Raw genomic sequence first — 21,088 nt, forward strand, 5'->3', positions numbered from 1 at the left:
TTCAAGTTTGCGAGTCTCGAGCAAGGGCCTGGAGCTTTAAACACACAAAGACACAGATACAGAGAGAGACGGGGACACGAGTCATCCTTGATGCAAGAATGCCCACTTTATTGTGTTCAGGGCTCTGGCCACGCCCCAGCTCGGGATCTTTCAACTGCAGCCACCAGAAATCACTCCCCTGTCTCGTGCTCAGAGCAGCTGCAAACACAGAAAAACGAGTCGTTTTGCTCAGAGCAGCTTTAAGCAAGTTGTATGCAGGAAATTAAGGGTCTGGGGGTCCATAGCCCCCAATACTGGAGGAAGGTGCTGGGCCTTGGAATTGTAAGGGCTGGGAAGAGAAGCCTGAGGAAAAAGGAGGAACCCTCAGAACTGGGCAGTAGTTGACTTCTACTTCATGAGTCCCCATAACGCCTTCAGGGTGATTTTCAGGATAGTGTTCTCAGGACATAAGTCCGGGAGGATGGCACAGTTCAGGCATGAGGAGGACCAAAGCAAGCGTGCAGTGTCACCAGCTTGAGAATAGGCCCCAGCTTGGTTGTGTCCCCATTCTTAATCCTCTGGTAGCTGTTGGCAAGTCCCGGATGGTGGCTAAACAAACAACCACATCCCTGGAAGGCATATGGCAATGCATGCCTGTGCCAGAGCAGCCCCAGCAACTGGTTCTGCTTGATGAAGCCTATGGACTTCTTCACCTGCAGTGACAGTACCTCAGTCTCATGTGCTCCTCCAGGGGGTCTCGGGTTTAATTCACATTGCATGCAGGTCCCTACCCTAACCAGATCTACACATGTGCACAATACACGCATGCCCACTCTCGACCCTACAGTTACTGTAACACTAATAGAGCCTGGACTCATCCAATGGAAACAAGAGGCCAGACTTTGGAGGGATGAGCCCCGGAAAGCGACAATTACCATTTTACAGGCAGGCATTTGGCTTCTCCAAGGGCTAGGCACCTGCACACTCGCTGCCCACCTGTTTCTGTGATGGAGCAACGGGCTGCTTCTGAAGAATTGTTCCTTCACATACAGACCTTAGCCCTGGGGTCTAGCCTGGTTCTCAGCAAGCCTCTCCACACTTGCCTCTAGACGGCAGTCTGTAGGTTCCAGCAGGTTTCCAGAGAGGCCTTGGCCCTCAGTGCCTGGGTGTATGAAGGACTTCTGCTGGAAACAGATGGAGATTCGCAAATCCATCCAGAGACATGCGTCCAAGGCAGGCTTCGTCGTCCAGCCACCTCCAGAACCAGGGTAGTGAGAGGAGGGGATTCCCAGCCCAGATTTCTGAAAGTCCTAGTTAGTCTGTGGTGCAGACGCAACTCCCTTCTTGCTCTGTAGTGAGGATTGTGGGGAGGAGTCACGGTCCCGTAGGCGTCAGGGGTGAAAGAACAGAAAAGGACCCCGGTCTAAAGTCGGGTGTGGAGCGGTAGCTGGAGTAACAGCACCAGGGCAGCCTAGCTCCTATAGAAGGCAGAACCGGGAGCCCCAGAGTGGCACAGGCAGCCAGCCTGATGCCTTGTAGAGGAGCCACCGGAGAGGGGTGGGGCGCCAAGGCTTCATGGGTGGGGGCATTCGGGTGGGGGTGGGAGTGGCGCTGGAGGAGGCGGTCAGGATGCGTAGACCAGAAGCTCCCATACTGGGAAAAGGGGTGCTTTGCTGCCAGACCCATCACGACTTATCCCTCCCGGGGCTATTTCCTCTGATTCCCGCCTCAGGGCCTCGGTTTCCCCAAGCGGCGGGGCGGGGCGGGAGCGGCGCTGGTTTCAAAGTCGCCTGCAGGGTGCGCCCATGAGCGGCGCGGCCGGAGCTGGAGCCCGAGCCGCCTCTGAGACGGTGGGAGCCAGCGCAGGAGACAGGTCAGCCGGGGGCCTGGGTCTGGGGAATCCAGGGGAGGAGGGTGTCGCGGGCCGGCGTCTTGGCGACTGTGGCCGTCGGATTCCGAAGGGCCAGGAGGTCTGAGCGGATTAGGACCCTCCTGCCCCTTGGAGCGCCCGCCTCTCCCTCGGACCGGACCCTTCCTTCCTGCTGTCGGGAGGAGAGTCCGCGGGTATCAGGGTCCGAGCCTGTCCTGGCTGCCTCGGGAGTGGCCGCAGCTGGGCTCCTTGGTGCGGGTCACATCCTAAGAGCCGTGCCTTCGGGGCGGTCCTCAGCGACCGGAAGGTGAGCATTAGCAGGTAGCACGGAAGGGGCTCGAGTAAGGCAGGGCAGCGGGGTTCCTTACAGATTAGACCGGCAGGCGACGCGCGGCGACTGCCGTCGATTTGTCCGCGTTGAGGACTGAACCTGCAAGCTCACAAGTCGCTTTAGGGCGCGTCCCTGCCAAAGCTAGGCTGCGGACGTCGAGGCGCGGCCGGAGGTAGGCGGGTCAGACTCCCGGGTAAGGGGTTCAGGCGGGCACCAGCTTACAGCCAGGAAGGCACGGAGAGAGCAGGGGAGTTTGGAACCCGGGGGAGGGGAGCATCCTGTTGACAGTGGTGGCGGGAACCCGACTTAGGACACTGGAGAGGCCAGAGGACAAGAGGGTGGGTGATCATTTGGGGCTGCCTGAAGCAGGGGGCAGAAATGGCGGGAACGGTGGCAGCTCTCAAGGGTTTGGCAGAAGATGGGCAAGGGAACGTTTAGACTAATTTTGCCAGTCCATACAAACGGAGCAGCAGGGATTCACAGTGGTCCAGGGCGACAGAAGCAGGCGGTCTCCAGGACTCCTTCTCCCCACAACCGGGGCAGGCAGAGCTCGTATTCTCCTGATGACTGGGAAGGGATTTGGACCCCTCCCCTTACCCAGAGGCCGTGCCTTGTCTCCCTGAGAAAGGAGCCTGCTTTCTGTCCTTCTACCTGGAATGTTCTGCCTCTGCTGCCTAGCTTTCTCTGGACTCCTAGATTCCGCATGCCCTTCAGAAGAGTGTCACACCCAACCAATCTTGTCCTTGGTGTCAGGACCTTTAGGATGATGGTGGAGAGCTTTTGGGAAACACCGGGTAGGGAAGGCCCTGCTCGTTTGGGTCCTCGAGGGCTCCTTAAAGACTGATGGGTCTGTGACTATGATGTCAAGATCTCAAAATTCAGCCCTTACATTCTGGAAGTTCCCAGGTTCTCTCGGGTTCTGGCGTCTCTTGGGCAAACCCTAGCCAATGTGCACTCTCTCAGAGCTGACCATGACTGTTCCGGGCTGAGCCTATCTCCCTGTTTATGGCTTGAAGTTAGACTAAGGGCAGTTCACACATGTAGTAAGAGACAAACTTTGGGTCAGGCAGAAGAAGCGGTGGCTGATCTCCAGGGCCCTGCAGAAGGACTAAAGATTTTGGTGTCCTAACCTGGGTTTTGCTCTTGTCCTCTAGATGTGTACTAAGTGGCCTTGCCACTGCCCTGGGAATCCATTTTCCCATTTGTAGAGTAGTGATGTTCTTAGTAATGCTGAACACACAGGTGTAGAGGAAGAGGGGGAAGATAGTCTTTGGCTGGTTATGGGGATAAATCAGGGGAAGGGGTTGTGGTCAGGATATGCCAGAGGGCAGGTCAGGGAGCTCTGTGCTTAGGTTGGGTAGTCCTGGATGAAGAGGCACAGATTGCTATGAGCGGAGGGAAGTGTGGACAAGTTTAGCTTGGGAGCAAGCATGTGGCATCAAGGTGTCAGGTTCTGCAAAGTCCAGGACCTGTAAGAGGAAGCACAGTCCCTGGTAACTCGCTTGTTGCCTGAAATCAGCAGCTCTGGCCTCTAACCTGCCCATTCCTGAGCTAGCGCACCTCATAGAAGTTACGGTCACCATTGCTGTCCTTTTGATACAACCAAACCGGGGCCTTGCCTAGTGTGTGCATATGAGAGTAGAGGGAGAGAAAGCTAGGCATATATATATATATATATATATGATAGATAGATAGATAGATAGATGATAGATAAATATATGATAGATAGATGTTGGATGATTGATGATAGATAAATAGAAGATAGATAGATAGATAGATAGATGTATGGATGATAGATGATAAATAGATAGATGATAGATAGATAGGTAGATAAGGTTGATAGATGATAGATAGATGATAGATAGATAGATCGATAGATAGATATTGGATGATAGATGTATGGATTATAGATGATAAATAGATGATAGATAGATAGATAGATAAGATTGATAGATAACAGACAGATAGGCACAGGTAGGAAGGGTTTTGATGAATATGATGGAGGAGCTGAGGAGGTGGGGCAGATAGACAGATAGATGATGGATGGGTGGATAGATAGATAGATGGACAGACAGACAGATAGATAGACAGGCACAGGTAGGAAGGGTTTTCATGAATGCAATGGAGGAGCTGAGGAGATGGGGACATACAGGTGAGGATGCTCTACCTGCAGGTAACTGAGCTGGTAAAAGAGACTCTCCCAATTACCATGGAAGACTCCGGTCCCTGGGACACATTGGGGACCACAGAAGGGTAGATCATGACCTGGGGAACTCAGTAGTGGTGAGGGAGCAGAGGTGATACAGTGCTTGAGGAACTGCCCTAGGTCCATACTGGGCCTCCAATAGGAGGAAAAGATTAAGGGTACAGAAAGGGGACCCTGGAGGCTGCTCATGTTCAGAGCAAGGCCTGGAACCATGAGGTGCAGAGAGGAAGGTCCCAGCTCTGAATCTGGAAGCCTTGAGATCCTGCCATGTGCTAAGCAGGGATGGAACGGGGTGGGGGGAAACAGCGCCCTCACTCTAGGCCTGGCAAGGGGTTAGACACTAGGACCACAGGTCCTGTGCGGTGTCCCAGGGCTACCTCTAACTTTATGTGACAGGTCTCTTCCAGAGGCTCTAGCTGGAGGAATCTTTACATTTGACCTCGCAGTGACCTCTGAGAGCCATGAGCCCTTCATCTTCTATGGCTGCATCATCACACCCATATCCTAGGGATATGAATAAGCAGTAGGTTTGAACCCCTCATGTCTAGTGTGCAGGCCAGCCCCCTGCCAGGGTTCCACCCCGGGATCCCTTGTTCCCTTTTCAGGAGGAACAGTACCTGTTAACCACTATTTATGGCAGGCACAGGGGCTGCTCATATATATGATGCTCTAGCCTGTGCACATGGGAGAAGCCAAGGCACAGTGGGGGGGGGGGAGTCTGTGATGGACGTGGTATGGACCCCGCCGCAGGCTGATCCCACCGCAGGCTGCCCTCCAGGCCCCTCTGTAAGGCCTGGATCCCGGGAGGGGTTATATCTGGAGAAGCAGCCTGCAATGCGTGAGTAGCCCCTGAGGTGAGGACTGGGAACCTGTGATCTTTCTGGGTACCAGACCTGGACAAGTGGGCATGTCAGGGTCCATTCTAGGACTCTCAGTGGGAGAGAAGGGAGATCTGACCAGTAGCCTTTGAGCCTAAACGAGGGGAGCCTGGGTCCTGGCTGGTGATAGAGAAGTTGTTTAGAAAGGCAAGCTAGTGCCCCAGCCTCCAGCTGCAGAGAGCTGGTTCTCCCTTCCTGCCCACATCCTGTCCCCAGGAACATAACAGCAGCCACACACCCTGGTTGGTAGGGGAAGGACATACTGGTCACCTACTTGTATTCTTGAGGTCCCAAGCCTTTACCAGGTATTAGAATGTGGGTGCTGCACAACCCTGGAGGGACCCAGGAAGGGGAGGGAGGCCCAGGCCATGCAGCGTCGGGCAGCCTCAGAGCACACCTGTCTTGTTGATTGGTGTGTTAGGGAGGAACTCAGTGGGCTTGGGAGGTTTTCCTGCAAGTCCAGCTACTGCTGAGCAGCTACAGGGCTGTGCTTCAGGTGTAAGAGGTACCAGTGCATCCAGCCGTGACTGCTTCGGGTGTAAGAGGTACCGGCACATCCCGCCGTGACTCTTGCTTGGTGCCATTCCACATATCACCCACTTCCCAAGGACAAATATTGAATCTCCTCCATCTAGACTTTGTCTCTGGTTCTTGTAGAAATTCCTCGGGATTCTCTTCCATCCACCACTGCCTCGGGCCTCCGCTGCCTGCAGGGCTGACATCTATCACGCTCTTTATGACACGCTCTTTATTTTGATTCCTATTTGTCCTGCCCACAATTTTATGCTACTTGTTTGTATTTGCTCTGGTGTGCCAGAGAGTTTGCTAGCTCTCATTCTCGTTTATGGCCCCTCCTTTGTAAAATATCTAAATTATCACTACATAGGCCATATCCTCTCCTGTGGGTTTGATACTTTTATTTTCTCTTTCACGGACTTTTTTTTTTTTTTGAGGGAGTGTCATGTAGACTGGCCTGGCCTCCAACTCAGTCACAGAGACCCACCTATTTCTGCCTCCCAAGTGCTAGGGTTAAAGATAAATGCCGCAATTTTTCTTCTTCATAATCTTGTTTTCTTCTGGCATCTTAAATCTAGTGTGCAGCTCACCTGAAGTGGGAGATGAGGTCCTGGGCATGGCTTCTAAGTATCTGAATCTCATAGGTAGCAGCTGTCATTGAAGAATTCCCAGGTTCTTGTCTTTTGAGACCCCTGCAGTAGACTCCAGGACGGCAGGGAGCAAAAGTGGCAGCAGACGGCTCAGAGGTTCCCCGGGGCCCAGAAGGTTAGGTAACTGGTGAACATTGTCTATGAGAAAGAGGCAGCCCGGGCACAATGGCACAGGCCTATGTTACAGCACTTAGAGGTCAAAAGCAGGAGGATCACGAGTTTGAGATTATACTTGGCTACATAGCAAGCTTAAGGCCAGCCTGGGCTACAAGTGACCCATCTCACAACAAAACGAAATCGTAAGGCTGGGGTTCTAGAGCCCAGGAAGAAGCCCAGTGCCGCTGCAGTGGCCTGTCCCTGCGCTACTCTGTTCTGTGTGCTAGGCTGCACCCCGGAGCAGTACGTGGAGCACTGTCTGGGAGCACGGAGACACAGCCAGCAGGGTCCGGAGGCACCACCTGGGCATGTGTACACGGAGCCTGGGGTGAGGTGGGTCAGGAGATATGCGGGTTGGGATTAAGTGGTTTTAATTAAAGTGGCTGGATCAGGGTGGGAGTGAATGGGTGGGAAAAGACAGCATGGAGTGTGACCGCTGGGACCCTAAGGCATTGTCCCTTCAAGTCTACTGATACATGTCCCGTAGCATATGCCTGTGGTTTACACGGGACAGTTTCTACACCCTGCCCTGTCCCCAGCAAAGGACAATCATAAGGAAATGCAACATTATTAATATTTAATTTCCCCTCTTGGCTAGCAACAGATGACTCAAGGATTAATTCGATGGAGACAAAAGATAGGGATAGGAAATTGCTAGATCCCGGCTCTGCACTGGCCCCTTCCCCTGGGCCCCCAGGCTTCCCGTGACTCTAGAGCGGTGGTTCTCAACCTTCTTAATTCTATGACCCTTTAATACAGTTTCTCGTGTTGTGGTGACCCCCCAACCATAAGATTATTTTCATTACTACTTTATAACTATAATTTTGCTCCTGTTATGAATCGTAATATAGATAATTTTTTAGAGAAAAAGGTTTGTTGAAGGGGTCGCCTCCCACAGGTTAAGAACCACTGTTGTCGCAGAGAGGGACGTCGGCTACCGTATCCCTTAGCATTCTCCAGGGACTATGCCACCCTCTAACGTCCCTGATAAGGGGGAGAATCTTTTCACCTGTTTGGGCTGCAGCTTCTCATCTGAAAAATGGAATTCACCAGGCCAGCCCGAACACAGCTTTCAGGCATTTTCCAAACTCCCAGACAACACACACAAGTTCCTCAAGGGGGCCCAGAGTAGCCTTGATATTCAGATCCACAGCCACCTGGAGAGTACGGGACTTAACAGTGCAGCGGTGGCTGACATCTCTTGGCCCCGTCTGTGTGTGGCTCCGTCTGGTCAGTGATACATTCGTAGGTCTGAATTGGCCCAGTGGGAACATTCATACTACAAAGAAAAGCTACAAGGCAGGGTGCCCTGGCCCTGGGCTATTTTGCCTGCCTATAACTAGACAGTCTCAGCCTTCCCCTGCAGGGCTCCTCCCTCCTGTCTGTCCTGAGAATGCCTCTGGCTCCGCTGATCTGCTGGACTTGGGGCTGGGGAAAGCACAAATGAAAAGAAAGATTCTGGTTTGGCAGCTGCCCAGGTGGCCCTGGGATCAGAGGAGCTTCCCCTGGGATGCGCTGTGATAGCTGAGGCAGGCTGCAGGAATGCTGAAGGAAGGGCAGAGGAAAGGGCCCTGGGACAGGAACCTTTGGTGTGTCCTCAGCCCGTGCAAGGCAGGCCTGGCAGGAGGGCCAGCTGTGTTGAGACTGGAGCGCAGCAGGGTGGCCTCAGGGCAGTCAGGGAGGGTGCTGGTGGCCAGAAATATCCAGCGCGGACCCAGCACAGAACGTGAGGATCCTTGAGAACTGGGACGACTCAGTCAGGTAGCGAGGCTGCTGGGAGAACCTCAGCAAATACAGGCCTGAGTTAGGCACTTTCCAAGCCAAGGTTCTGGAAGCGATGGAGTTAGTGCAGTCACTGGCGGGTCAGCCCCGGCGGTGTGGCCATCAGCAGGGCTCTCTCTCGGCTCAAGGAAGGAGCTGGCTCACCTTGACAGAACTGTGTTACGTTCCGCTTTTCCCACTGGGGACCTTGAAGATGGAGGATGTTTAGTGCCTAGGCCGGCTTTCTAGCCATGGGCTGGTCTAATTCCAGACAGCTTCAGTGCCCATCAACACAAATTCCACTAGAACAGGCCCAAGGGATATGTGGTTACCCTCCCCCCAGAAGATACCAGTTGGGAGTCAGGATTCTTGGAAGGCAGTAGCTCTCCAGGGGCTCACTGGGCCTGGCTGGGCCTGGTTGAGCCTGGTTGGGCCTGGTTGAGCCGACAGAGGGCTGCTGTAGCTCCACATGTTGAAAGCTACAGCCCAAGGTAGGAGCTGCTGGTCCTGGGCTTGCTGTGGACCCCTGATGCATGCTTCTGTAAACTGTAAATTGTGTGCACAGAGGGACACGGACCCAGAGGCGGCACACATCCCGGCTCTAGCCATTCTTCTGGGGAGATGCATTAAGAACAACTAGTTGGCCATTGGCTTATGCAAAGCTGGGATTCATAAGGGCTTAGCTATAGCTGTCTCTGCTTTACCTAAGGAGCCATGGCGCCTCTTAGGTAGAAACGGTAATACCGTCGGCTTCTGCAGACTTTGGCCTCAAGTTCCTAGCTTTCCGTATCTGCTTCCTCGCTGGGTAGAAGGGCTTCCACACCTGCACAGCTGCAGCCGTGTCTCCCCTGGCTCCAGACTGAAGCCCTGGCAACATCACAATAGGGAGCTTGGGGTTTATTTATTGCAGCCCCATCTTACCTCTTGGCCAGATTCGAGTGGAGAAGACCCTTCTTCCAAGGCCTGGAGTTCCACTCACCCTCAGTCCTGGCGTATAGAAGTAGGAAAGATGTGTTTTCGTGCAGGCACAACCTGGGGTCCTATAGAGGTTCAGAACTGAAGAGGATGAACTGGGAGTGGAGGGATCTCTTGGTTCTTGCCTGGGGGATAGCAGGCTTTGGGGAATGTCCTGCTTACACTGAGTTTTGCAAGCTCAGGGAGCAGGAGTTTGGACTTGACTGGGACTTGCTACAGAGAGAGCAAGACTTCCAGTTTCTAGGGGGTCTCAGCTATTCCTGTGATCTGACGTTGGGACTCTGGGGTAGTCTTTCCAAATCTGTTATTCTTTTCTCAAGGGGTTATGGATAAGCACGGAAATGAGCCCATGGTTGTCATCTGGGACAATGTAATGGTGTTACACTCTGAGTGGAGAAACTGAGACCCGGGGAAAAAAAAAAAGAGCATTCCTGCCCACAGTCCTCCAGTGGGTCCTCACAGAGCGCCTGTTTTCCTAAAGCTGCAGTCCCAGCAGCAGCTAGGCACAGAGACAGGTGGGAAGAGGCGGGGGAGGAGAGCAGGAGGCGGATCCCTCAGAGAAGGGAAGCAGCCGCAGTGCCTGCCCTGCCCGGGTGCACAGCCTGCTGGCAGGAGCTCTCGGAGCGGTGGCCTTCGCTTGGATCCTGGTTTGCCACCTGTGAGGGTAAGAAAGCTTAGGACATAAGGCTCCCGGGTCCCTTCAGAAAGGAACTCCAGGAGTGTCTGAAGAAGTGTCTGACCTGAGTGACAGTGGTGTCCCTCAGGTGGGGATGGTAGGAGCAAGATGAGCTGGGCTGGGAGGCTAGCCCAGTGTGAGAAGGTAGATGGGATTTGGGAAGTCCGGTAGGGAGAGAGCTTTGCTGGAGGGAAGGGTCTCACGGGGCTGATCATGGATGCAGGGACCCAGAGGACAGGACAGGCTGTCACAGAAGATCCGAAAAGCTACAGAAAAGAGGAGCCAGTAGAAGCACCATTTTGCCTTGACTTTAACTTGCTTCCATAGCGCCAGCTGCTAGTCTGGGCTGGGACGGTGGTAAAGCGGTACCCGAAGTGAGGAAAGTGGCATGTTGGGTAGAGAGTCCTCGCTCTGACTGCTATCCTTCCCATGTCTGTCCTGAAGAGACTGGGGGAGGAACTACTTCCCTGAGAAGGGTTGGGTGAAGATCTTGACCAGAATTCTTTGGAACCATTGAGTTCTTCAGGCCTGTGTCCTGACTGACGGCCACAGATAGGGCAAGACGGGAGTTGTTCCTGGATAGACACTAGGCAGAATCTGGAGTGGCTGGGGTGGCTGAGCTGCTCACTGGCAATCTCTCTTTGCAGGTACCTCGGAAGCCTAAAGTCGAGCGGAGCCCGGCCGGATCCCTTGGCGTAGTCATGATTTTAGAAGACGCGGAGTCCTCTGTGAGAAAGCCTGTGGCAAACTCTCTCTGGGAACACTCGTGGCTCTTGTGAGGAAAGGGCTGCGAGACTTGAGTAGGTGGTCGGCTGGGCTGCAGCTATGGACCGAGAGCTGGCCCAGACCCGCATCCTTGCTGAGCCTGCCCAAGTGTGGCTGCTCCCACCATGGTCTCCTCGGTGTACATCATGGTGGAGCTGGCCATTGCTGTGCTGGCCGTCCTGGGCAACGTACTTGTGTGCTGGGCTGTGTGGATCAACAGCAACCTACAGAATGTCACCAACTACTTTGTGGTGTCACTGGCAGCGGCTGACATTGCAGTGGGTGTGCTCGCCATCCCCTTCGCCATCACCATCAGCACCGGCTTCTGCGCCGCCTGCCACGGCTGCCTCTTCTTCGCCTGCTTCGTCCTGGTCCTCACTCAGAGCTCCATCTTCAGCCTCTTGGCCATTGCCATTGACCGCTACATCGCCATCCGCATCCCACTCCGGTGAGCCAGGGCTTGCATATCTGTGGGCACAGAGGACAGGCCTCTGGGTCTTGGTCTGATTCTTGATAGAACTGGAGGTGGCCATACCTGTCTGGCTTATCCCTATAGGTACAGGGTACCCTGGCATCTCCCCAGGTGCCATGCTGAGGCTGTCTACAGGCAGCCGTGTATGGCTCCTGTCAGATGAGGGTGGCCTGGCTCTGATACTGCATGCTGGTGTGTGTGAGTTAGTCTTCATACCTCTAAGCATGATCTGAGGTGGGTGGGGAAGCACGGGAAACCACAGAGCCTTCGCTAGGAACCCGCCTCTGTCACCACCAGCCTTCCCCCAGTGTGTGCTTCAGAAGAGTGACCCAGAGAGGGGAAGTGACTTGGCCAAATGCCACAGTGAGTCATTTGGACTTCTATGCAAATTACGTTGCTCTTAAGTCTGAGAGGACTTTGCCTGCTTTAGGGGCTGGCTGTGCAGAGGGGGTTTTCTGGTGATTCTGTTGTGACGTGACTTTGGCCAAGTGTTGTGTAATAAAGATCTTCCCAGAGGCCTCTTCCCAGCCACCCTGTAGATAACCCAGACTCTCCCAGGAATTGTACCTCTGTTCTTCTTACCAGAGCTCGGTCCTGTAGCCAGGGTGGCTGCGGGCCCTGAGGAGGGAGTCCATAAAGGGAGATTACAACGTATAGCCCCCAGAGTGAGTTTTTCCTACCCCAGTGGAGTTCCCACCCACAAAGGAAGCATCAGTAACTTTGCTGTGGGCTGAGGGCAGCCAGCGATAGGGACCAGGCTTGGTGAACGGTGAAAATTCAGGGTCAGAGGCAAGAGGGCCTTTAGAGGTCATTTCCTTCCCCCTCATCTTCTGGATGGAAAAAAGAGGCTCTGAGAAGTGGGCTGCCTCTCTCACAGCCATCCAAGGAGTGGGTAGCAGAGCCTGGGGAGAAGTGTAACTTGCCATCAGGGTGACGCCAGGCTTCGGGGGTCGCCCCAAGTGCCTCGGTGGTGTCCTGGACAGTACGTCACACAGCTGTTGCTATAAGCTGAGCCCTGAAGCGAACACCCACGCTAGCTTACTTGAAAGGATGGAGCCTGTGCCTTGTGTTGCCTTAAAGACTTCGTCAAAAGGGACTCAGCCAGGCATGGTAGCAAGCACACACACTTGTAGCTGGGAACTTGGCAAAAGCTATAGCCTAAACATGGAGAGTTACTGGTCAGCCAGGACTTTGCCTGAAGACCCCTGTTCAAAGAAAAGAAAAGAAATAAGCAAAAATGAAAGGGGAGGGACTTCCGGTGAGCTCTACGAAGGGATGGAGTTAAAGGTCGCCTGTGGGGACAGTCTGCCCCATTGCCTCCACCCCATACTTCGTAAGTAGACCAAGGTCTAGGTTTCTGCAGTGACAAACTAGAACCCAGAGGCCTAGGGGAAATCTACATGTGGGTCCCCAAGGGGTCAATGGCATCTACCCTCTACCCTGGGAGTCTCCAGTGGTCAGTGGCATTTGCCCTGGGAGTCAGGCTCAGCCATGCAGTAGTAGGTCACCAAGAGGAGCAGTAGCTTAACATTCTCGTTTCCAACTCCGAGGAGCGGCATAGTGGGAAAGATGAGGCTGGCTAATCTTGGTTTAAAGGCTTCAGTTGGCTCTCCTCTCCTTGGCCTTTCTCTGTCTTTGTCTTCTCAGTATCAAAAGACTGAAACCCTGAAATGGGATGGGATGAGGTGTGTGTCTGTAGGATGCTAGCCGCTCTATGCTGGGCCTGTTCTCTCAGGTGTGACAAGAAGACACATTTCTGTGTTGTCCCTCTGAGCTCATAAAGAAAGGTCTGCAGCTTCAGTAAATGGGCAGGAATGACTAGGCCGGGCGGGGTAATGGGGGAAGGATGCAGCTCTTTTGTGAGATGGAGGCTTGGAGCCATTGTATCCTTGACCCCCAGGACCTCCTGACCTCAGTTCCGCTTGGACCTTGGGTCATCTGAGCTCTGAGTGGGGCTGCGAAAAGCACAGGCTGGTCTCGGCCAGGAGCCGAGTTTTACAGCTGCCGTGGAGTGTTAGTACAGTATATCCTTTGAACATCCTGGTCCAGCTTTTCAAGCAGAGCAGATGACATGACCCTTGTGGGAGACCAGAGCCACGAAAGGACATCTCTGTGTCTCCCAACCTGAACAGACTCTAGAGCCTGCCACTGTGTTCCTGGCTATTGAGCCCCTTCACTTGCCCATCCCTCGAAGTTTCTGGTTATTGAGAATGTGGAGGTAACTGTAGAGCAAGGTATCTGAGAGCAAGCCGGGCGTGATAGGGGCATAGAGGACACCAGAGGACCAGGCATGGGGGAGGGTTCTAGATAGGGAGCATCCAGGCATGCAGGGTTTCTGGAAGGGACCAGGGCACCAGGAATGAGGGGGATCTGAAGGGGATTAGGGGATCAGGCATGAGGGGAATCTGGAGGGGACCAGGGGACCAGGCATGAGGGGGATCTGAAGGTGACCAGGGGATCAGGCATGAGAGGGACCTGGAGAGGACTAGGCACCCTTGGGTAGCTCTGGAGATGTTCTTTAGCTTGGACTCTCATTTTCTTCCCTTCACAGCCAGGAATTCAGCCTCTTCTAAGGTACTTCTTGTTGTATTGGCAAGGTCCATAGACTCTGGCCTTTGATGGAGGCTTAGTCCCAAGCTTGGACCAGGCACCAGGAATTGGACTGATCACTTCCCTCCTTCCTGAGTGTAGGGACCCTGTTCAATTAAGGCAGGGTCTCTTGGGTGATAAAGAAAATGGGTCGGTGGCAGAGATGAAGTTCTGTGCCTGTAAAGAATGAAAAGCAAGGTGTTAGAGACCAGGCTCCCTCTCCTAGGGACCCTTCACACCACTGTCTGCAAGTCTCACATTGGCCTCTGGGGCTCTCAGACCCAAAGAACGGGCCAAAGGACACACAGGAAATCAGTTGGTGCAAGACCTGAAGTCCTATAAAATACACTTCTCTATTTCCAAAAGGGCACAAGGGCCAGGCATATACACAGTGGGAGAGTGTTTATGTAGCACGCCTTAGGCCTTAAGCAGTATCGCTAGTACCACAAAATGGAAATAAAAAGGCTTTCCATTTGGCTGTAAGTCCCTGCTGGCTTGGCTCAGTGTTCAGTGGTAGAATACTAGTTGCTTAACATAGTGTGAAGCCCGGACTCCATTCTTCCCTACATGAGGGTGCTGGTGAGGGTGCAGAATTGGGAGGCGGTGCCCTGAAGGAAGTCTTTCTGTATTAGTGTTACAGGGTGTGCATGGTCTTGATAGGTGAAGTAGGGGGTGTCCAGAGGGTAAAACCCTGCCAAAGGTCCCCAAGGAAGGAGTAAGTGAGGCAGGTGTGGTGTGAGGCTGATTTAGGCTGGTCTCTGCCTATGGAGGGATTTTGAGTTTCTTCTTTGGTCAAGATGCTCTTCAGTTCTTAGGTCATTGCCCCTTAAGGTGACTTAGAAAATTCCACCTTCTCTCCAGTATGGCGAATACACATGGAAACTCCACCTGGAATTGTGGGTATGTTCTGGAGCCATGGGGTGAACCCCCAGGATAGGTGATGAAGAGTCCCAGGGGAGGGCAACTTCTACGGATTGGAGGATATACAGATGCAGAGGCCACTTGAAAATAGGGTTGCTGGAGACTCTGGTACCCACACGCTATATCTCCGAGGCTCCCTGGAAGGACTCCATGTCGCACTAGACAGCCTGGACATCATTATGGCTGCACAGAATGTATTTATCCAGAAAGCCTCAATGAGACTGTGTTAGTCACAGAACAGGCCAGGATGTGCCCTTGAGACAGCTATGGTCTGTTTGTGATTCCATTTGGGTCCTGATGCTATTCTAGACCTCAGACTTTAGCCCTATGACCTTGAATTCTTGATTCTCCTGCCTCTATTTCCAAGTGCTGAAAATATGAGCATGGGGTCCTATTTGGGTTGTGTGTGTATGTGTAAAAATAAAGCTTGCATGCACTTAAACATTCAAGAAGACCAAAGGTCATATAACCAAATATCTCCAAGACCATCAGTACATTGCCAACATAGGAAAGTACATCCATAGGGGCTTTCTTTCTAGAATCCAGGGGAAGACTTCCCCTTATGGGTTCCCTGCCTGTAAAAGTAAACTGGACAAACCAGGGATTTCCATGGTGTATTCCCAGAAACTATCAGCCCTGACCCATTGTCTCCCACAACATTGTTAACTCAGAAGCTACTTACTACCGCCTTTCTAACTCCCTGGACAGGGTCAAGAAGGCCTGTTCTGAGAATAGTTTGAAAGTCACGCGGTGGGAGACCCTACCCCATTCCCAGAAGCCCATCAGTCTCCCATGCAGCCCGTTTCTCTGAATAGCAGCTGAACAACTGATCCCCCCTGAGCCGTTTCTCTGAACAGCGGCCGAATAGCTCTCTGATCCACCCTGAGCCACAGAGTGGTTCCCTGGGGTTTCCAGCCACTAAATTCAGCATCTTGCCCTTACGGAGCAGTGGTGATACATCTAGAATTCTTAGTTTCAGTTTATAAAGGAGGAAATTGAGGCCCAGAGAGGAGAAGTGACGCAGCATTCCCTGCTTATGGGAATGTACCGGTACTAGGACCCAGGAAGGGTGTGCTTGCCCCAGGAAAGATGTGAACAGTAACATAGCTTCCCCTCCCGTGAGGATCATGTAAAGCACTGTTGAGGGGTGCCTGGCACAGAGTAAGTATTAGATGAGGTGGGGGCCCTAGGACGTCGTGTTTGAGCCTGCAGAGAGGCACACATACAGTGCTTGGTCTGTGATGGTTGGTGGGCAGAGTTAGTCTGTGACTCTCCTGCAGAGGCCCTGTTACAGGAGACCAAGGGCCCCACTCGGCGGGCCTGTGAAGCTCCTGAGAACGTGCCTGACAGTTACTGTCTGGGTTCTGAATTGGCAGGGCTGGAGTGATAGCTCAGAGGAAGGACTCTTGCCTCTCATATGCAGGGCCTTGGATTTGATCCCCAGCACCACGGCAGAAGAGACTGTAAAAGATCCTGAGAAATTCATCCAGGCTTCAGTTGCCCCAGGGTCTGTTCACAGGAAGTCCCTGTGTCTCTTTGGGTCTCAGTTTCAGTTTCCCCTAAAACAGAGGAACAGATTAGATAAGTGGTAAGCAACTACTAGGGCCTGTCTGTCTGTCTGTCTATCTATCTATCTATCTATCTATCTATTCTATCATCTATCAGTCTTATCTATCTATCGATCATCTATCTTATCTATCCTCCATCATCTATCTAATCTCTATATCATCTATCTGTCTATCTTATCTATCTATATATCAGCAACATTGAAGATGGGAGATATTTTTGCCTCAAAAAAAAAAAAAAAAAACAAACCCTCTGGTCCTTCTCGAGATCTAGCAACACTGGGTATACATTTTCCTTCTTCCTTTCTTTCTCTTTCTTTCCTCCTTTCTTCCTTCCTTTCTTTTTTATGATACTTAGGGCCTCACACATGTGAGGTAAGTTCGTTAACTCTGGGCATACATGTTGCATCGTGACGAAGATAGGGCGACCACATACCAGCTTTCCTCCTATGTCTTATATCAGTAGGTGCCTGTGTCTGCTACCCGTAAGCCTTTCTGGAGCTGCTTTCAGTCTGGACTCAATAGGTGTACGTGTTTTCCTTGTTACCTGCTGTAGGCCCCTGTCCACCAGCTGGCAGTGTAGAGATAAATGCAGGAGATTCCTACTCTAAGTGGGCTCCCGGCCTCAGATGAGGCAGGAAACTTCTCCAAGATGTCTAGCCTGAATCTGAAGAGTGGAAGTTCCACTGGGCAAGATCGCCCTGGGCACCACTGCAAGTGGGCAAGATCGCCCTGGGCACCACTGCGCATAGGTCTTGTTTGGCCAGAATTGAAACCTTTAGATTTATCTCTTAGATGCTACCAAAGCTCCTTTTTATCAGCCAGAGACTCTTACTGAACAGCAGCTGAATGGCTCTGATCCACCCTGAGCCACAGAGTGCCTCCCTTCTTTCTCTAAAGTAATCGTGTATTTCCAATGGAGTGGAGTCTACTTTCTAGTGGATAAGTCAAGCCCTGCCCCCACCCCCACCCCGGGGCTGGGAATCAGCACAAGAATGTTTTTATTTACTGCCTTATTTCATACCCCATTCAGTACCTCTTGATTATTAAGATTGCCAGGAGAATGTCAAGACATAATTGTCTCGTTTCCACCGAGAGGATTATGGGTGGGTTTGGAGGGCAGGAGGGATGATATCTCATCTGGCCTGGGACTTCTGCTCCTTCTCCATGACCTGGACAGCCTTTTCTTGAGGCCGGTGGAGATTCAAGTCTGATGGGGAAGAACAAGCGTGGAGTATAAGTGGCTCTGACCATCTACAGGTCTGATCTTGCTCGCTCTGTCTCCACCCTGGACAGAACTAGTCCTTCTCTAAAGGAAATCATGTTATCGAAGGAACCACGATTAACCAAACAGAAGAGGCACTTGTCCCCCTAAGATCACCTATTTCTCCCAAACCAAACTCCAGGTGAATCTCATACCTAAGACTAATAACCCCTGAACATTTGTGAGATCGCGTCCATGTCCTGGATGACCACTTCCCGTCACATCCCTACAGCTATGATAAGGACGAGCCCAGCACCTCACCTACAAGAGATACTACTGAGGCTAGGAGAAGGAAGTGCTCAGTGAAGTAAGCGAAAGAGACAGGAACCGTTGGGGCTTCTGTGGGCTTCTGAGCTTGCGGCTCCGCTGACCTTTGTTCATCAGGCCTCTAACGCTGGTCCTCTCTCCCCAGGTACAATGGCTTGGTGACAGGCATGAGGGCAAAGGGCATCATTGCAATTTGTTGGGTGCTGTCGTTCGCCATCGGCCTGACCCCCATGCTGGGCTGGAACAGCTGCGGTCAGGTCAAGGATGGCCAGAACTACACGCAGGCCTGCGGCAAGGGCCAGGTGGCCTGTCTGTTCGAGGACGTGGTGCCCATGAACTACATGGTATACTACAACTTCTTCGCTTTCGTCTTACTGCCCCTGCTGCTCATGCTGGGCATCTACTTGCGGATTTTTTTGGCAGCCCGGAGACAGCTGAAGCAGATGGAAAGCCAACCCCTGCCAGGGGAGCGGACCCGGTCCACGCTGCAGAAGGAGGTCCATGCTGCCAAGTCCCTCGCCATCATCGTGGGGCTCTTTGCCCTCTGCTGGCTGCCACTCCACATCATCAACTGCTTCACTTTCTTCTGCCCCTCATGCCAGCACGCCCCTCCGTGGCTCATGTACCTGGCCATCATCCTCTCACACAGCAACTCCGTCGTCAACCCCTTCATCTACGCCTACAGGATCCGTGAGTTCCGCCAGACCTTCCGGAAGATCATCCGCACCCACGTCCTGAGGCGGCAGGAACCCTTCAAGGCCGGGGGTTCCGGTGCCTGGGCCTTGGCGTCTCACAGCACTGAGGGAGAGCAGGTCAGCCTCCGCCTCAATGGCCACCCCCTGGGGGTGTGGGCCAATGGCAGTGCCCCCCATTCTGGACGGAGGCCCAATGGCTATACCCTGGGGCTGGTGAGCGGAGGGAGTTCCCAAGGGTCTCCTGGAGATGTGGAACACCAGGAAGGCGGCCCAGAGCATCCTGGCCTAGGGGAGCAACTGGCCGAGGGCAGAGAAGGAACATCCTCGTGGTCCACAGAGTTTGCCCCTTCCTGAGGGAAAGACATCTTTATCTTTTTGGTTGGCTGGACCAATCTCACTGAGAGAAGACAAGGAAGACCATGCCGGAAAACACACTGGGCATCTGGTTCCCACTTTGGACTAAGAAGAGGGAGCATTGAGCTGATGCAGCATGAAGCCCAGCAAGAAAGGCCTGGGGTGGAGGAAGCAGATGCCTCGTGCTGTGGGGCCCTGCGTTAGGCCCTAGTTAGAGCAACATCAGCGTCTTCGAAGGTGGGGACCAGTTCCCCGACTCCAGAAGCATCAGAAAGTTCTATCTTGTCTCTGTAGAGCAGCTGTGGCCTGGAGGACTGGCTTGGCCTGATGTTGGGGTATGGCTGCTTCAGGCCTCCCGCCATAGTACACTACCCTCCCCAGACCGTCTCGGGCTCAGGGAGCTGCTGGCCTGGAAGTTGGCACTTGACTACTTTTTTTTTTTTCTTTCCAGAAGATGAAAATGTGAGGAAACCCTTTCTATTTTATTGACGTCCCCTCCCCGGCTGCTGGATCTGTCCTCGATCCTGCCCTATCCCAAGGAGTCACAGGCAACCCTCTCAGGCTGCCACAAGCTGCCATGCACTTAGTCATAGGGCCATCTCGGGGCAGCAAAGCTGGGCTTGAAGACAGGAACTGCAAAGGGAATGGTGTCAGAGTGTGGGCTCTCAGGTCCCACGAGAGAGGTTAGAGCCGTCAAGCCATGGACCTGAGCCTGGGAAGCTCAGAGCTGCCCCCTCAGAGGCCCTGTCTACTGCCTTTCCTCCTGGAGGGACTGATTTCTTTGTTTTTGTTTGTGTTTTTTTTTCCTGAGATAAAATAAAATGAGCCACACTTGTGTTTTAAATTTATCCGCGAAGAATGATGTCTGAGTTCTTTTCTCGATTTCCTAGCCAGGCCTGATGCACACACGTGAGCTCACGCGATTACACGTGAGAGAATGTGTATATGGACAGACAGACAAAAGCTACATTGCTCATCCTGGAGATTTTCCAGGCTCCTATTCTCCAAGGGGACAGGCTGCCCGGGTAACACCAGAATCCAAATGCCGGTGTGTTAGGGTAGAGTGGGGAGCATGGGGTGGCAAACTTATATTTCCTATGGGAGACACGGCCATTCCTCACAGGCACCGTGGAAGGTGGGGGCTGTTTGGTCATGCCTTTAGGGTCTTTAACCCCTCCTGTCCTAAGGACTGAAAATGAGAATACCTAGGGCCTTCCTCCTATGCTTCAAGAAGACCTGTCTGTAAGTCACCTCAGAGCCGGGGCCATCAACTCCCGCCGTAGCCAAGAGGCTATCGAGGTCCCAGAAACAGATCTGGGCTGGGGCAGAACTGCCTTCCCTTCCTTCCAACAAAGAAACTATGAGGCACTGTCCCTTGCTCCAGCCTTGGCCCCTGGGTCCCTGCCTAAGGAGACGCTGCTTTCTCACGGTGATGGATGGTGATGACAGCTTGGGATGGGCAGGGAGCCATGAGTGGTTCTGACAGGGCCCCGAGGGCCACTTGAGTATTTCTTGGGCTGTGATTTGAGGAAAAGGGTGTTAGAACTTCAACACCACCCTAGGAGCCTTGTTTTACACGCAATTAACAAGCCCAGAGAGGTTAAATTCTTGCCCTGGGTTACACAGCAAAACAAGCGGCAGAAGTGGATCTAAGTCCAGGTCCACCCAACTGTGACAGTCACACTTTGTAAAACTGACTGGCGACGATCTCAACCAAGCCAGATGGTGTGCGATAATAGCCGTCTCTGGAACTGGCGTTCGCCTTTAATCCCGCCACTCAGGAGGCAGGGATCTCTGAGCTCGAGACCAACCTGGTCTATAGAGTGAGTTCCAGGACAGCCAGGGCTACATAGAGAAACCCCGTCTCAAACAAACAAAAGCAAAGAAGATCAAAGAAAAGAAAAAGATTTCATTTGATCCATCTGACTCTTCCATTACCCTCTTTACTCTTCTTCACACAGAGGCAGGAATATGTGCAAATTGCTCCCAGCCTCTTTTTCACAAGCTCATCAATTACAGGTCCTCCTGGCTGACTGAGGAGAACCATCTAGAACACTTCTCAGCGGCTCTGAAGCCTGAGTGAACCGCCCTGGCTGGCTCTCCGCCGTTGTTAGTAACCTAAGCCTCTTAGTCAGGACAGCGAGGCCAGGAAGTGCCAGTATGAATGTTGAGTGTGCCCTCGTCCTCACCAGCGTCTC

The 21,088-nt window shown here is 52.9% G+C and overlaps 1 protein-coding gene across 3 annotated transcripts; it reads left to right on the top strand.

The window, feature by feature from the left end:
* The first annotated feature begins 1,816 nt into the window (after nucleotides 1-1,816).
* Adora2a (adenosine A2a receptor) lies at nucleotides 1,817-19,715 on the top strand. Of its 3 annotated transcripts, none has more exons than XM_041647528.1 (3): nucleotides 1,817-1,852; nucleotides 10,646-11,211; nucleotides 17,987-19,715. In XM_041647528.1, exons 2-3 carry the CDS (start codon nucleotides 10,889-10,891, stop codon nucleotides 18,888-18,890), a joined length of 1,227 nt encoding a protein of 408 aa, XP_041503462.1. In that variant the 5' UTR covers nucleotides 1,817-1,852; nucleotides 10,646-10,888; the 3' UTR covers nucleotides 18,891-19,715. The 3 variants fall into 3 exon arrangements, with proteins under 3 accessions (XP_041503462.1, XP_041503463.1, XP_041503465.1); XM_041647529.1 differs by lacking the exon at nucleotides 1,817-1,852 and adding an exon at nucleotides 1,866-2,156; XM_041647531.1 differs by lacking the exon at nucleotides 1,817-1,852 and adding an exon at nucleotides 2,287-2,352.
* Nucleotides 19,716-21,088: the final 1,373 nt, after the last annotated feature.

This window comes from Microtus oregoni, unplaced genomic scaffold (genome assembly GCF_018167655.1).
Source record: "Microtus oregoni isolate MIOR12 unplaced genomic scaffold, Mior012 000183F_ref0000375, whole genome shotgun sequence".
Classification (NCBI taxonomy): Eukaryota; Metazoa; Chordata; class Mammalia; order Rodentia; family Cricetidae; genus Microtus; species Microtus oregoni.